Here is a 17873-nt window from a genome sequence, read left to right on the forward strand (position 1 = left end):
CTGAACACGAGGCATAGGTGGGCCGGAATGCGTAATGTGTGTGAACCTGCTGGTAAGCCTTTCAGAGCCCCAGTCAAACCTCCGCTAGGCTGTAGGGGTCCCCCATACCTTCTCTTTGCACCGGGGACCAAAGAGCAGAATCTCACAGTGGCTGTGCCTTCCGCCTTGCCAGGCCCTCTGAATGAGAAAGTTGCCTCACCCTGGTGACCAGAGGCCCAAGGATTATGCTAACCTACCATTTAACAGATGCCGGCTACGTGCGTGCCAGGGACTGTGTTCAGGGCTCCACATTCCTCATCCGATCCTTACAACAGCACCCACAAAACTGAAGCTCAGTTAATCAGGGTCAGCAGCCAGGTCTCTACTCCCGGACTGGAGGGAATGGGGAGTGGCCTGAGCTCCCCGAGGCAAAGCAGACAAGAACAGGCATCCCAGTCTCTCACTGAGGCTGTGTCCACAGCTGCCCACCTGGCCCCCTCCCAGTGAGAGATCTGGTGCCAGCTGCTGACTTTTCTTTCTATCCCAGGAGCCAGACGGTGGTGTGACTATCCTGATCCCAGCCCCCAAGGAGCAGAGGGACCCTTGTTGTTGTTGTTAAGTGCCATCGAGTCGGTTACAACCCATAGCGACCCTGTACAGGGTTTCCAAGGGTGTAAATCTTTACGGGAGTAGAAAGCCTCATCTTTCTCCCACGGAGTGGCTGGTAGTTTCGAACCACTGACCTTAAGGTTCGCAGCCCAATTCGTAACCACTACGCTACCAGAGCTCCTAGAGGGACCCTAGAGCTGACCAAAACACGAGTCTCTTCTGACTTGCACCCCAGCTGCTAGGTGGACATTGTCCCTAGAAAAAGGCCATGATGTTGGCAGCCACTTAATTCTCTCCTGATGTGCCCCAGGCCTTTTGGGGGTCAGCAAGTGTAGGACACTCCCCCATAAACACACACACATACACTCTTCAGCAGCCTCCTCTTCCCTCTCCCATGGTCATTTTGGATGTGTGTGTTAAGAGGTTTGTCTGGGCCTGGAAATGTCAGAAGGGGTCTTAAAACACAGCCACAGATAGCTAGCTGCCTCTTCAGGGACCCTCAATCCTCCTTCAAGAGGGTTTCTTCCATAAAGTGGTGCTGGGCCTGCCTGGACCCTAACAGCTGAGAAGGCAGGGCCCTTTGGGGGCAGTGGGGAAACCCCTGCCACCTCTCTGAGCCTTAGTCTCGGTAAAACGGAGATGACAGAATTCCTCTGCCCACATTCTTTTTGTTAGCTGCCACAGAGTCAGCACAATTTCATGGTAACACATAGCTGTGGGCTAATGCGTCAGCTTGCAAAGTCTTTTGAACTGCAAGGTCAGTGGTTCAAGCTCAGCAGCTGCTCCTTGGAAACCCTATACAGTGTCACTATGGGTGGAAATTGACTCAACGGCACTTAACAACAACAACAAATGGGAGAAGCCAACAGGTTGGCATGAGTAGGAAGAGGCAGAGAACTGCTGGCTAGGGACAGGCCTAGCCTGCCGGGTGTCACGGCCTAGGGGCAGCCTCTGAAACTTATCTGGAGCAAGATCACTGCTGGGGACAGTGGGGGCAGGTTCTGTAGGGACAAGAAGAGGCCCATCTGTGGTACATATAGTGTGCTTAATAGAAAAGAGGCAATGTAGATTCATTATAGAGAACGTGTCATCAAAATGAGCACTTGGGTCATCTGGGAAGAGTTCACATTTGTGAAACCTTCTCACGAGTACAGAGTAATCAACGAATGTGCGGTTAAGTGCTGTCGAGTCAGTTCTGACTCATAGTGACCCTGTATAGGGTTTCCGAGGAGCGGCTGGTGGGTTTGAACTGCTGACCTTGTGGTTCACAGTCCAGCACTGATCCTACAGCACCATACCAGTTCCTAGTAACAATAGCAATACAACTGGCTTTGACTCATGGGAAACCTTAGCATGTTTACTGAGCGCGGGGACAATGGCAGACCAGGTAGCGCTCCATTTTGTTGGGCAGAGTTATCATGAGTCCAGAACCAACTCAATATCAGCTCCATAGTGTTGGACCCTCCCAACAAGCCGTCATTCCCACTGGAGGGTGGTGGAAACCGAGGCCCAGAGAGATTGAGTGACTTTTCAAACACCACACAGCACTGGGGTTAAAATCAGACTGCTTTCTTTATCTATCCACTGGCTCCAGGGACGTCCCCCTTCCTCTGATGAGCCCCAACGATGACATTTCCAAATGGAGAACATTTTGAACTGCTTGCCACCATTGGTGTCCCTTACAGGTGTCTTGGGCTTGGGGGAGACCAAGCAGGTCCCCCCAGAGATAATTTGCTGACACAGCTGGTGTTCAGAACAGTAATAACTAATCGTCCCTAGCTTAAGTCCTCACTGGCCCTCACAGTCTGCTGTGTGGCACTTAACTGTCCTCATCGTCTTTTCATAGGCAGAAATTGAGAACAGAGTGGCTAAAAACCTTGCCTGAGTCACATAACTCATACCAGAGCTAGGATTCGAACCCAGGCCCTCATATCCTAGCATTATGCTCTTTATTCCTAACCACCACACAGGGCAGGGTCTCGGGAAGACCAGGGCTTTATGCAAACTTGGCCCCTCGGGTCACCTTGCTCTCACGCTTCCCAGATGCTAACAAGCAGACCAGACTCAGAGGTGATAGGGATGGCCCAAGCCTGTCCAAGGCCCAGGGTAAAACAGCCACTGTCCCCCAGTGGTCCTTGGGGAGCCAAGAAAAGACACAGAAAAGCAGCTGTCCTTTCTGAGGCCTGGTGTCAGAGGTTCAAGAACCCAGCGGGGTAATGTACTGCTTGGTAAGCAGTAGTTTTTAACTGCCTCATGGTGACCCCGTGCACATCAGCACCAAATGCTGCCTTCTTTTCTACTGCCTAGCTCCTTGAGTCCTGGTGTGGTTCACCCTTAACAACAACAGGTTCATTGAGTGGAGGATAATGCACTAGACCTCAAGGTCAGCGGTTCAAACCCACCAGCCACTCCTCGGACGTCCTATACAGGGTCACTATGAGTTGAAATCCACTTGAAGGCAGTTGGTTGAGTAGTGCTGCCTGGGGTCTGAAAAGCTTGCAGGCGGCCATCCCAGGCACAAACAATTGGTCTCTCTTCACCTGGAACAACAGGAGGAGAATAGAATGTGGCCAACTGCTTCCTTTGCTGTGAGACCAGCAGAACTGATGGTGCCCAGCTAGACTAGTGACCTTTTTTTTTTTTAATCAAAGATGCTATAGAAGAATCCCGATCAAAAGGGGAGGGGATGCAGAACAGAATTTCTAATTCTCATAGACTGCAAACGTCAAATCCTCCCTTCAGGAGGAGCATGGCAAGTGCATCATCGTGTGAGGCTAAGGGCTGCCGACACGTGTGTACCCCCTCACCTCACAGCTGCCTCGAGGTCGGGTGATGATCACCAGTGTGCAGTTGAGGCCTTGATCTATAGTCTGGCTGTCCCTTCCTCCAGGAAGCCATCCCTGATTCCCCATGAGGTTGGGGCCCTGCACTGACTGTCCAGTGCTACCTTCCTGTCCCTGCCGCCTCATCTCTTCTATATCTCTAGGACTCATCACAGCATCTGCACGGGATAAAAGAGGGTATGGACAGCAACTCAGAGGGTCATGATGCATGACCCATGTGTGGCAGGCCAAGCATGAGTCTAGGTTTCTGATGTGAGGTCCTGGCAGTGCCAGGACTACAGGGGCACTGGGCCTGTCCCCTGCATTTGAGCATAGGTGCCACCTACATCGGACAGCCCAGTGACTTCCAGCTCTGTGTCTGTTCCCGTCCCAGACACAAGAGAAGCAGCAGATCTGGGCAACTGTGGGCTATATAGGGCAGGGGCTTTAGAGGCCAACACCTCAAAGATCAACCCTGCCTTTTACCTGGGGAAAATGAGTCTTCAGAAAGCCCAGGGCTTAGGGTGGGCTAGAAGAACAAGGGCTTTGAGGCCAAACAGGTAGCCCTGGCACTAAGCAGCTATGTGACCTTGGGCAAGGTGTACGGTGGGGACCGCCCATTCCCCATCTGAGTGTGTGCTCCCGTGCCAGGTCAGCTGACTCTGAATGGTGCCAGCCCCAGCCTGGGAGGGTGCAGTTCTCGGAGGTGTGGCCTACAAAAGGGAACAGAGTTAGATGAAGGCACAAGTTGTCCTGTCTTCCCCATCACCCAGGCTTTAGCGTCCTGCCTCTTCCACCCTCACCCACCCCAGATCCCTAGCAGGAGAGCTATGGGGTGCCCAGCCTGGAAGGGCAGCTGTTTGAAGGTGACAAGCCTCCCTTCCTGAAACTCCAGCCCCCACCACGCAGTGCCCACAGGGCTGCAGGCTGGACACCTTCTCCAGGCAGCCCTCCGCACCTCATAATCCCACTTAGGCCCAGGTCAACCCCAGCCACTTTTCTGGGTTCAGGCAGAGGTTGGGCTGCCCTGGGTACTCCCCAAGGAAGAAGTGATGGCCCCATACCAGACACAGTCTGTCTCCCCATTCACAGGCTTGATCTCCCAGTTGCCTCCCCTGGTCCTCCCCTGGGCTCAGCCACATCCAACCTTCCAGGACCTTTCAGCCTTAGTGCCTTGCAAGGTACACACACACACCGTTCACCTCGATGCAACACTATACAGATGTGTATAAATGAATGAAGCCTCCCACCCATGGTCCCCTGCCCCACTTCTGGGTAGACACCATGGCTGTGCACTAACCCCTGCAGGCTGTGCTGACCTAGGCCTGCCCTAGCAGAGCTTTCAGAATATGTGATGGATAGACAGATAAGCAGGAGAGACAGGATACGGGAGAGCGCTTAACCTGGAGGCCGCTCCAGCAGGTGAGGGAAAAAGGAGCAAGGCCAATGGCCAAGCTGACTCTCAAGCCCGTATCTTCCACTTGTAGATGAAGATGATGCCAACAGGCTAGGCGAGAAGGTGATTCTTCGGGAGCAAGTGAAGGAGCTCTTCAATGAAAAATATGGTCAGTGCCCGTGGGGCGGGGTTGTGGGGTAGTCACCTACTGAGTGTTTGTTTTTATAACTTTTTATTCTAGAATGAATTTTCAAGCATATACAGAAGTAGAGAGAACAGCTTCATGAACCTTTTTAACCAAAACTCAACCTGTATAATTAGCCAGCATTTCGCCAACAGTTTTATTTAATGGTTCCTCTTCTACATTCTTTTTTATCATTTTCAAGCAAATATTTGGGTGGGTCCCAAACCCAAGACATCCTATAATTTATTCCATAAATATTTAAAGACGGACTTTTTCGGAGTTCTAGGTGGCTTAGCCAAATGGTTAAGCGCTTAACAACTAGCCCAAAAGGTTGGCAGTTCAAGCTCACTCAGATATGCCTTGGGAGGCACACCTAGTGATTTGCTTCCTGAAGATCATCCACCACCTTGTAAACCCTCTAGACCACTTCCGCTCTGCACACTGGGGTTGCTGTGAGGCAGTATCGTCTCCATGGCAACTAAAAACAACAGCAGCAGCAGAACATCACACTTGAACATAGGTGTGTCGCCAGTAGATTTTAAGCAAATATCAGACTCTTGCCTGTCACTGGGAGGGGTGCACACTTTAAAATCACTGCACTTGGTGTGTATGGAAGTATTTGTTTTACTGTCTGCTTTGGGTGTTGTTTTTCGTTATGCTAACTGGATAAAGGATGCAGTGTGTGTTGATGTTTAAACTCTCTCTGGAATAGAATGGCTGAGCTGGGACATCTTTACTAACTATCTGTTGTCCACTCCCCCAGGTGAGGCCCTGGGTCTGAACCGGCCTGTGCTGGTCCCTTACAAGCTGATCCGGGACAGCCCGGACGCTGTTGAAGTCACAGGCCTACCTGATGACATCCCTTTCCGGAACCCCAACACGTACGACATTCACCGGCTGGAGAAGATTCTGAAGGCCCGCGAACATGTGCGCATGGTCATCATTAACCAGCTCCAGTGAGTGGCCCGACCCCAGGGCAGGGGGAGCTGATAGACAAGGGTCCACAGGGGGCGTCCCCAGGGCAGACCCTACCAGGAGCCAGTGAGGAAAAGCATTCTCCTTCTGTTGCGCAGAATCCAGGAGGCGGGGCTGTTGAGATCCCTCTTAGAGGAGAGAACCGGGAGAGGGGCAGATTACAGATGACAGTGCACACCTGTGATTCCGACCCCTGATCCCAAGTAGGCCTCTTGCCACTACAACTGTAGTACCACTGCACAGGGTTACTTACTTATAAAGTTTTCTTTGAACTTGGCTTTTTCCGGCAGTCACGTTAATTCATACACATTTTCATACATTTAGAAAATATGAAGGGGCTTCAAAAGGTGGGTGGAATAATAAAATTAAAATTTAATGGAATTTTTCCACCAAAATTTGAAGCCCCCCTCCAACGATGAGGAAACTGGGCCCCAGGTACGATTTGCTTAGCACAGCTCTGTGCATCCCTGGCTGCCGATCATTCACCTGTGTCTTGGGGATTCTCACCGGGGTCTCACATGACTAATGGCAGCAACAGAGATGGCATTTCATCTCATGAAAGAGGTTGACCAGTTCAGGGAACAGAAGAGAAGGCGGGGGAAACATCTTTCTTTTTGATGGCCTCCTCACCTCCCGTCTTTTTTTTTTTTCCAGACCTTTCGCAGAAATCTGCAATGACACCAAGGTGCCAGGTGAGTGTGAGGCCCCAAAGGCCACCAGTGTCTGCTGCCATCAAAGGCACGGGCAGGTTTAGTCTAGGTGGGCACTCAGTAGGTGACTGACCACAGAGAGATAGATGTAGTTCCATCCCCACCCTACAGAACTCCCCCTCCAGAAGCCTGAGATCACTAACAACAGGGTCAGCATCCCCCAAAAGTCCCCAAGAGTTTGCAGGAAGGCCCTATTAAGTGGTCCAGTGTAGTGCGTCAGGTCAGCTTCGAGGGAGGGACAGGTTTGGGCAGCAGGTGGCTCACAGGCACTCCCTAGTGGGCGGGGGTGGGGTGGAGTGGGGTTAAGGCAGGTGGGCAAGGGCCTTGATTCGGCACTTGCGAGGCACTTGGGTTCCTGAGGCCAGGGTCTCCTAGAACTTTTCAGTTCACAGGGACCGTGGAGTTCATTGGTACTGATTGAGGAGGTGGGCGTGAGGACTTGGGGGTGTACCCTGATCAAATCCAACCTTCCACTTTACAGCTGGGAAACAGGCCCAGGAAGGGAAGGAAGGGCTTCAACCCACATAGTGAGTCAGAGGTTATTGGAGCATGGTCTCAGGAAGGTCCATCTAAGCCACAAGCCGCTATGGACCTAAGGCCTAAGTATGGCTGCTCAGTGGGGACAATGACGAGATTCAGTGAGTCTCTCCAAGCCTGAGGCACAAGGTTAAGGCTGTGAATCAGCCAAACCAGAATGTACCAAATCTGGAAACCTATAGGGACCTCCTGTGACCAGGCACAGCCAGGGCACAAAGGGTGGGGTGAGGGGAGGCTGGGATCGAGCCCTACACACAAGGAGCTGCCATCAGATAAGGGACAGGGGTCCGAGAGGTCTCAGGGAGGCACAAAAACAAACCAACCCAACCCACCGCCTCCTAGTCAGATCTGACTCACAGGACCTCTGTACAGGGTTTCCAAGACTGGAAATCTTTACAGGAGCAGAAAGCCTCATCTGTCTCCCGAGGAGCAGCAACTGGTAGGTTTGAACTACCAACCTTGTGGTTAGCAGCCCAATGCTTAGTCCATTGCACCACCAGGGCTCCTTCAGGGGGGCGCGTTGGGGATCAATGCTCAGAGGGTGGGTGTTGTTGGTTGTAGCCACCATGACCATCTTTAGGGTCACAGCCCTCAGAAACCAGCATCTCTGACGTCTTTGTCATGTGGACCTTTATCTCTGGCCATAGCCTGGGTCTTCCTGCCCCCAAGGGCTTGATTTATAAGGTCACAGACCTCACACTCTAGTTCTCCATCACAGGAGCTCTGGACAGACAGTTGTCCCATAAGCCCAGGCTGCCCTCACACACCTTATCTTTAAGACACCTGTGGTAGAAAGTGAAGGCTTCCTGGTGGCACTGTGGATTAAGCGCTGGGCTGCTAACTGCAAGGTCAGTGGTTCAAACCCACCAGCCACTCTTGGGAGAAAGATGAGGCTGTCTGCCTCTGTAAAGACTGACAGCCTCGGAGACCTTAAGGAGCATTTCCGCTCTGTCCTATAGGATTGCAGTGATTTAGAATCAACTCAGTGTAGTGAGTCTGGTTTCGTTTTTGGTTGGTGGAAATAGGCAAATGTTTATTAGTGGTTCCGAGGGCTAAGAGGGAAGATCCCTGTGGCAGCTCAAATGCTTTCCACTTCACTACTAGCTTAAAGATTGGTGGATCAGACACTCACGGCACCTCAGAAGAAAGGCCTGGTAAACCTATTCCCTGAAGATTACAGCCAAGAAAACGCTAGGGAATCATTCTGCTCTTCAACAGATGGGTGCTGCCTTGGGTTAGAATCAGTTCAACAACAATGGGTTAATGGTTGTACCACATGATGAACAATGAGCTTAATGTCACCAAATGGTATATGTCAAAATTGTGGAATTGGCCAGTGTTTTGATATAGCTGTATTTTGGTGGTGGTTGTGTGCCATTGATTCAGTCTCGACTCATAGTAACCTGAGCTATAAACCTTTATGGGAGTCGAATGCCTCATCTTGCTCCTGCAGAATCACTGGTCAATTCAAACGACCGAACTTGTGGTTAGCAACCCAGCTGGTAATTCACCACAGTGCCGGGACACTTCTGTTTTACCACAGTTAGAAATGACAGTAACCCTCTGGTGGGCTGTGTTGGGTTCTCATGCACTAATTAACCACTCAGCCAAGACAGAAACACTAACCAAGTGGCATTGTTGTACATCTTTTTCTCAGCCTTACAAATTCACATCAGTCTATTTTCAGCAGCAGCGAAACACCAGCTGAGCCCCTCTCTCCACTGGGCTTTGGACCTGGGCTCTTAGCAGCGTATGAGATCTTCCTTTGAATCTCATTTCCCTCTCCTTTGCCCTGTTTGGCTCCGAGGGGTTAATAAATCTATCCAGGGGTCACTCAGTGGCAGCAGTAGAACCTAGACTCAAACTGAGATGTCTGCAGCCCTGCCGGCTCATTATTGACCCTGTGACATCTGATGTCTCAGTGTCATCACATCTGCCACCAGACTAGCGACAGTGACAATCCCAGTTCCGAGTTTCCAAGAATTTACTCAGTGCTGGTATGGCGCTTACAGGATAATGCACTGGACCGCAAGGTCGGCGGTTCAAACCCAGCAGCCGCTCCTTAGAAACCCTACACAGGAGTTGAAATCAACTTGATAGCACTTAACAACAACAGGCGTAGTCGTGCTAAGCACTTTGAATAGGATTTCATGGAATCTTATTAACATTCTTGTTAGCACCTGCTCAGTAGGACCCCAGCCCCTGTGTACAACAGAATCAAACACTGCCCAATTCTTCACCATCCCCATACTGGGTGCCGATTGGACCTTGTGATCCGTAAGATTTTCAGTGGCTGATTTTCAAAAGTAGATCACCAGGCCTTTACTCGTCTGGAAGCTCCACTGAAACCAATTCAGTGTCGTAGCAACACGCAAGTTTGGTGGTGGTTGAGCAGGAGATGCATTGACCAGGAACTGATCCGACTCTCGTGCATGGAAGGCGAGAACAACTTACCACTGACTCGCCCCTGCCTCATTCTACACATTTTACTCATGAAGAAAGGAAGCTCAGGGCCACCAAGAAACTTTCCCCAAGTCTCAAGCCTACCCAACTCCAGAAGCAGCCCTGTAAGCTGTGAGGGGGTTCCAGGGCCTGAGGAGGGGCTCTGGAAATCCTGGGGGGCTGGATCCCCACAGGCTAGATGGTCTACAAAAATAGAAAGAGAACTAATACATTAGCAAGGAACTCTGGTAAATTAGTGGTTACGAATTGGCCTGTGAACCGCAAGGTCAGCAGTTCAAAACTACCAGCTGTTCCGCAGGAGAAAGATGAGGCTTTCTGCTCCCGTCAAGATTTACAGCCTCAGAAACCTTGTACCGGGTCACTATGAGTCAGAACTGACTCCACGGCACATAACAACAACAACAACAACATGTTAGCTGCTCATCAAAAGGTTGCAGGTTCGAGTCCATGTGGAGGCGCCTCAAAATAAAGACCTGGCAGGCTCCCCCTGAAAAAAATCAGCCACTGAAAATGCTACAGAGTGTAATTCATAGGACACAGGGTCCCCATGTGTTGGAGTCAGTGACAGCTGGTTTGGTGTTTTGGTTTAGGGTCAGCCTTGCTGGCGAGACCTGTGTAGGGGCCAGTGGTGTCGCGTTAGCAAACTCAGGCCAGTAGTCACAGCGTTAGTGACAATGAGCGTCACTGGTCTAGTGCGCAGAGGGACCAAGTCGGGGCCAAGGGAGTAAATTGACAGGCTGGGAGCTCAGGATGCTGGGTAGCTGAGAACAAGACTTTAAACCTTCACACAAACATAAAAATCAAACCTGTTACATCTCATTGATTCTGACTCCCGGCAACCCCGTGCGTTATGGAGTAGAACTGCACAGAGCTGCGTGGTGGAGTAGAACCAGCCACTTAGTTCATCAGTAAGTGGTAATTATTGGGGTCACCTCACCCAGGCCAGGATCCCAGCCCCCAGTGTCAGCAGCCTTCTCCTTCTCTCTCACCAGCCAAAGACAGCAGCATTCCCAAGCGCAAGCGGAAGCGGGTTTCCGAAGGAAATTCTGTCTCCTCGTCTTCCTCGTCTTCCTCCTCGTCCTCCTCAAACCCAGAGTCAGTGGCATCAACCAACCAGATTTCACTCGTGGTAAAGTGGCACACACAGGACCTGTCCCTCCTCCCCTCCCCTCCCCTTCCCCCAGGCTGTGGATTGGGATTCAGTGAGGCACTGAGCCCTGAGTGAGGCCTTCTAGACTCAGGATTACATACACATCTACCTGTCTTACCCACAAGATCGTCTGTCTCTCTTACCACACACGGGGAGGGATTCACATCCCATGGGGCAGACGGGGCAGGGATGGGTCACACCCACATCGGCCAGGAGCAGGGCTCAGCAGCGGCTCCTGAATCCACAGAAATTAGGTGCCTTACTCACCTGTGCTCATGTCCCTGTGACGTGTGGGCATTTCCACAGTCAATCAGTGGGGAAAGGGGGCATCAGGAGGATGGCTAACTAATCTTTGGTGAGACCCTGTTGTTGGGTTTGGGTCCCTCCTACCCAAGAGGAAAACCTCACCAGAGCCCCCACTGGAGAGCTAACTGTCTGTTGTCAAAACGTGAGCTTTAAAAGCTTCAACCCAAGTGAGGACAAAACAAAATGTTCATAGAAAACTAGAATTAAAAGCTAATGAAACTTTTCCATGAACTTTTTGAAGCCCTCTTGTATTTGGACACACTTGGAAATAGGACTTCTTTTTTTTAACCTCACTAAAATGCCTTCTTGGAAAATCCCAATGTTTAGGCTTTTCCTTGATCCAACTTCACTGAGAGCCCTGTGACAAATGGTGTGGCCTTAGATTGGTCACTTCCTTTCTGTGGGTCCCAGGGACTTCTGAAGACAGAGCATCTGAGGCAGGCAACACTGCCAAAGCAGAAGGCAGGGTTCCCTCCACCCCACTGGCGTCCTGATCTGGAACCCTTTGTCCTCTCTCTCTCCAGCAGTGGCCAATGTACATGGTGGACTATGCCGGACTCAACGTGCAGCTCCCGGGACCTCTTAATTACTAGACCTCAACGCTGAATGGAGACCTCACTCAGAAAGACTAAAGGAAATGTAATTTATGTACAAAATGTATATTGGGATATGTATCGATGCCTTTTAGTTTTTCCAATGATTTTTACACTATATTCCTGCCACCAAGACCTTTTTAAATAAGTAAAAAGAAAAAGAAAAAAAAAACAAAACCATGTTGTTTTGATTCTTACTTATTGCAGAGTCTCTTTCAGCATGGGGGTTGTGGCCATCCCTGTGAATGAGGTCAGGGGAAGCCCGGCACGGTGGTCAGCCAAGACCTTGGCGGTGTCCCTGACCACTGGGGACCAACCAGATCTTAACAAGGGTGTGGGCTGAGTGTCCTGGTGGGGCGAGCACAAAACAGGATGGCCTCACCTAGTGCAGAAATCAGGGAAGACTTCTTGAAGGGGAGACTTGAGCACATTCCGGGTTAGCCCAACAAAAGGGGAGGGATATGGTGGGGCAGTGCTGAAGGAGGAGAGAGCCTGGCACTGAGGTGTGAGGCGACTGAGGCCTGAATGGTTGAGGCTGAGGCTGGGGGGTACCCTGCTTAGGATGCCCAGCAGAAGGGGTGCATGGAGGCAGGAACTCAGCCAGGTGCAGCTTGTCCAGTGGTACAGCTAGGGCAGGACTGCATCCACATTCACTTTGAGGGGGGACTCTGCTCACTGGTATGTGGAAGGCGATTTCCAGAGGGGGTTCTCAGGGTCATGACGTCCAGCTCTGTATCCTGAAGGCCCCCCTCCCTGCCCGTGGAGAAGACAGGAGGGGGAAATCTCACTGGGGAAGAGGAGGGTTTGAAGATGAGAAATAGGTGCCGAGGAGCCACGGTCCAGTGTGAATCGGTGGCATTGAGCCCTGAGCCAGCCTGATCCAGGAGCGTCTTCCCGATGAGGGAAGGCACTGTCCCAGCCCTCAGATGCACTTCCTCTTAGATGCCAGAAGCTAGAAACCCCCGGAGCGGCATGTTGTTAAGTGCTGTGGAGTCAGTTCTGACTCATAGCGACCCTGTGTAGGGTTTCCAAGGAGGGGCTCGTGAGTTTGAACCGCCGACGTTGTGGTTCAAAGTGATCTTGCAGCCCAGTGCTTTATCCCACAGCACTATACCAGGGCTCCTAGGAGCAACATTGTTATTGTTGTCAAGTGCCGTCGAGTCGGTTCCGACCCATAGCGACCCTGTATAGAGTTTCCAAGGAGCAGCTGGTGAGCTTGAACCGTCGACCTTGTAGTTCAAACGGCTTTGAAGCCTGGCGCATTAACCCACAGCACCACACATAGCCCCTCAAAACTGTTCCTAGCCATGCTAGTGCCACCCCCAACTACTCAGCAATCCAGAACCCTCTGTTTTCCACATCCCAGGATCCTGCTTTGGGCCAGTCCTTCCCTTTTTCTCTAGGATGGGATGGGGGACCCCTACATTCTGATCACACCCCTTACTGCAGAAACCAAAATCAGTTGCCATCAAGTTGATGGTTACTCATGGCAACCGTGTGTGTGTCGGAGTAGACTACATCCCATAGTGTTTTGGAAGAAAGCCAGCTCTTTCTTCCCAGGTGCTTTTAGGTAGACTCAAACCTCCAATCTCTCAGTAATTAGGGCCTGAACTGTGAGCACCACCCAGGGAATCAATGCAGAAACTGCCAGTGAAATAAATGGCAAAATAGTTGACAATAGGCTTACAGTCGCCGCTAATCCACCCACTGGAAACCTGATCCTGTCCCTGCCCTGGATTAAACACCACCTGGCGTTCAAGGCCCCGCCTACGCCATCCTTGTGCTCCACCTTCTGTCCTTTCTAGTGTCCTAACCGCAGGTAGTGGCTATGAATCGGGCTACAGTTCGAAACTACCAGCTGTTCCGCGGGAGAAATAGGCTTTCTGCTCCCGTAAAGATTTACAGCCTCGGAAACCCTGTATAGAGGGGTCGCTATGAGTCGGAACCAACTCCACGGCACATAACAACAACCCGCAGGTAGCCACAAGGGTGCGCTCGGGCCTCAACGCTCCCGCTCGGCCTACGCCGGCGCCGTGCTGTCTGCGGGCTCATCCTGCGCCCTGGCCGGCGCCCTGGCCTCGAATTTGCAGCCCAGCCAGACGTGGTCCTTCGGGCGGCGAGATGGGAGCCCGCAGTGCGCACAGAACCAAACAGCCCCGGAAGGAGAGCCGCGGGGCCCGATGGGGTTCTAGCCCGGGAAACCTGTTCCACCGGCAATGCGGACTCGCCTCGGTTTCCTTTCACTCTCACTGGGCAGATGCCTGCAGTTAAGTGGGAGGGGGCTGCGAATCCTGCTCCACGGAGCCGAAAGAAGACGCCCCCAAGTGGAAGTCGTTGACCCATGAGGGGTCTCCAAGACTCCCCTTCTGTCACTGGGACTCCGGGTGGTGTGTCCCCGCAGGGGATGAGGCCTGCATGGGGGTGGGGTGCGCCCACCCAACCCCTGAGCCTGCCGCAGTACCTTACGAGCTTTCTGCAAAGGGGTCCAGATGCTATTTATGCGCGCCTTCCAGCATCTCGGCGTACTGCACTTTTTCAAATGATTTGATTCCAAGCACTGATTCTTTAATTAAACTTCATTTAGATGCCATCTGTCTGGGTTCAAAATGGCTCCGTGTTTTGTAACTCTAAATGAGAATTGTTATTGGATTTGTAAACACATACCCCCCTCCTAAAAAAAATAAATAAATAAGGCACAAAACACTTTTCAGAAGTAATACATGAGGGATGCGGGGAGGAGCAGCATCTTAAACGTTCTAATTGCTGGGGATTGCATTCTGGTGGGTGCATAATCATTGTATATACAGATCTTTGTATGAAAAATTGCTATAATGAAAAGATCAAGATTATAGAAAATGATGGAATTATATCTGACTGAAAACAGTAATAAAACAATAATAACAGCGGGGACAAAGCTAGCGCGAAGGCAGAGGCAAAGAGGGGCTGGCTGAGACGTTCTCAGAACCTCTTTTCCAGGGCCCCCTCCCTCTCGTACATCTCCTGATTGCTGAGGAGAGAGAACTGCTCCCACTGACTTTCCTGGCCCCAAAATCCAGTAGATTCCAACTCATAGCAGCCCAGTGAGACAAAGTAGAATTGCCCCACAGGGTTTCCAAGATGGAGTCCTGGTGTGGTGCTATAAAATAAACACTGCACTGTTAATCTCAGGGTTGACGGTTCAAACCCCCCAGCCGCTCCTCTGAAACCCTATACAGAGTCACTATGAGTCAGAACTGACTCGATGGCCTTTAACAACAGCAACCATCTTTACTGTTACATCTTTCTCCCTCAGAGCTGCTAGTGGGTTTGAACTTCCGGACTTTAGGTTAGCAGCTTAACCACTACATCACCAGAGCTCTTTGCTTTCACGGCAGGGGCATAGAATATAAATTACAAGGTAAGGTTTTTAAATGAGTCGATGCTTTATTTAAAAGGAGTCCTGGTGGTGCCGTGGGTTAAGCATCGGGCTGCTAACGAAAAGGTGAGCTGTTCAATTCACCAGCTGCTCGACAGGACAAAGAGGACAGCCTTGGAAATGCTAGGCAGCAGTCTGCTCAATCCTATAAAGTTGCTAGGAGTCAGAATCAACTCAAGGACAGTGGATTTGGTTTTAACCATCCCTGCCTCCATTCCTTAGCAACCACTAATCTACTTCTTGTCACTATGGATTTTGGGCGTTTTTATCAAGTTAAACATACACTTAACATATGACCCAGCAATCTTTAAATATCCTAAATATTTACTCAAGAGAAACAAAAAGCTAGGTTCATGTAAAAACCTGAGGACAAATAAATATTTATATTCGCTTTATTCATACTTAACCCAAACTGGAAAAAACCCACTACTCAACAGCAGGCAGATGCATAAAAAAAACTATGGTACAACCATATAATGGAGTCCCCGGGGGTACCGATGGTTACTGCACGAAACGTTGGCAGTTGGAATCCACCCAGAGGCATCTCAGAAGAAAGGTCTGGTGATCTCTGTTCTGCAAAGTCAGGTACTGGAAACTATAGAGCACAATTGTACTCTGACGCACATGGGGCGGCCATGAGTAGAAATCAAGTCCATAGCAACTAACTAGTGGCCTCCTCAAGGAGGCCAGCCAGTGAAAGCCCTATGCATCACAAGCGTCCAACCCACAAGCTAGCAGGGGGCTGGCAAAGGATTCCCCCACTGTGTCTTGTCGTTGTACTTGGAGCTTCAAGAGTAACAGCTAATAACAATAATCCCCCTGTCCCTTAGAGGGGAAGGTCTCCTACTGCCCACCTGGCACAGGCAGAGAAGAGGAGAAACGAGGAAAAAAAAGTGAAGAGGACTGTTCTCCCTCTCCCCCCCCCCCCCCTTTGAAGCTATCCACTTAGTGATACAGTGATTAACCGCTTGGCTGCTAACCAAAAGGTCAGCACTTGGAACCTACTAGCTAGCTCTTCCATGGGAGAAGATGTCTGTTTCCATAAAGCTCTGAACCAGTTCTATTCTGTCCTCTGGGGTCTGAATCAACTTGACAATGGTTTTGGTTTGGTTTCAATGGCTCAATGGAAGTTGAATGTACCTTAGAGAAATTACGTTTTTCAGTGGGGAAACTGAGACTCTAGGTAAGATTCTTGCCCAATGCCTGAGGAAGAGCAGGGTTGGAGGTCGGTGAGCCTCAGGACTTTGGCTCTTGTTGGCAATGTTCTGGGTGATTGAGGTTTGAGTACGTAGAAGTGAGAATGTGGGGGAAATTGTGACATGGATCAAGCAAGACCCCCAACAACTACTAATCTCTTTGCCATAATCTAGCCCCTGTCTACTGCATGGCCAACAGAAGGCTTACTCATTTCCTCTCCCTGGAATGCCCTCCCTCCTTCCCAAGTGTTCACAACAGCGTTTTTCCTGCCCTTTCTGTTTCACTTAAATGTCGCTTCCTTGAAAAGGCCTTTGCAGACCACTGGGTCGAAGAAGCTATTTCTCACTGCAAAATTGAAAATTCTATCTGGTATCCAGAGCATGACGAGGGGGCTTCAGAAAAATCCATGGAAGATTTCCACTACCTTTTCATTTCATGTCTTCATGAACTCTTTAAAACATCCTCATATTATGATCATATTACTTCTGCTTGTAAGGAATCCTGGTGTGGTGCCAGAAGAAAAGCATTGGCCTGCTAACCCACAAGGTAGGTGGTTCAAACCCACCGGCTACTCTTTGGAAACCCCACTCAGTGTAGCCCTGAGTTGGAACCGATTCGACAGCACTTAACAACAACAAAACTATTTGTAATATCTTTATTTCCTGGCATTATTTTAGGGCTGTCTCCAGCTATAATATACGTTTTATCATGGCAGGAAGTGGGTACATCTCAATTACCATGATATCAGAGCGGGGGATACAAAAGGAACTCTCTAAATGGGAACCGAGTGAATGAATGAGTAAACTAAACCAGTCTCCCCAAGGATTGAAAATGACTGGTCCACCCCTTATACTTTCTGTAAAAAAATGCTAACAACTATCCCTACCACAGCACTTTCTACGCAGCTTTGCTGGGTTTGATCATTCATTACAAGGGCCACACAGAACTGAGACATCAGACCCACTGTTACGGGGTCAGGATCAGAAAATGTTCAGGACACAGTTGTTCCGGTCAGAACAGCCGCTCCTCCGCTGTGCCCACAGGCAGAACTCTGTCTACATGGGCAATGCTACAAAGCTCTGCTGGGGCTGCTGATAAATGCCCACAGGACACATCACTCCACCACAGCCTCAGGCTGAAGGCGCTTGGTTCTAGCAAACCTAGATCTCCCCAATTAAATGCCCAGAGGCACCCCACTCTGCAAGCAAGCCTACTGCCCAAAGTCACTCAGTTTTACTTGCTCCATGGGCTGAGAAGCTCACCACTCTGTCTCATGTGCTGACTCTTGGTTCTGCTGTTTTTTGATGCTGGATGGAAGGGTTCAATGCACAGGATCTCAGGGTCCAAAGGATGTGCTTCATTCCTGACTCTTCTTCGTTGATAATAGTGAGATTCCCCCACTTCCTCCTGCTTCTGAGGTGGCTCATTTTATACCCAAAGTAGAGTTCAAGTTTTCACAATTAACACTGTTAATAGCCACTCACAACTGAATTATATAATCCACCAACATCTTCTCCCACCTTCTGTTGTTGTTGTT

The 17873-nt window shown here is 50.3% G+C and overlaps 1 protein-coding gene across 1 annotated transcript in view; it reads left to right on the forward strand.

The window, feature by feature from the left end:
* GTF2IRD1 (GTF2I repeat domain containing 1) overlaps window positions 1-11724 on the forward strand; it is an 87664-nt gene extending 75940 nt beyond the window's left edge. The window contains exons 22-26 of the mRNA XM_006859708.1: window positions 4898-4975; window positions 5754-5946; window positions 6620-6657; window positions 10668-10804; window positions 11656-11724. Coding sequence (XP_006859770.1) covers window positions 4898-4975; window positions 5754-5946; window positions 6620-6657; window positions 10668-10804; window positions 11656-11724 — 515 coding nt within the window. The remainder of the gene's footprint in view (window positions 1-4897; window positions 4976-5753; window positions 5947-6619; window positions 6658-10667; window positions 10805-11655) is intronic.
* The last annotated feature ends 6149 nt before the right edge of the window (window positions 11725-17873 follow it).

Source organism: Chrysochloris asiatica, unplaced genomic scaffold (assembly GCF_000296735.1).
Source record: "Chrysochloris asiatica unplaced genomic scaffold, ChrAsi1.0 scaffold00034, whole genome shotgun sequence".
Lineage (NCBI taxonomy): Eukaryota > Metazoa > Chordata > Mammalia > Afrosoricida > Chrysochloridae > Chrysochloris > Chrysochloris asiatica.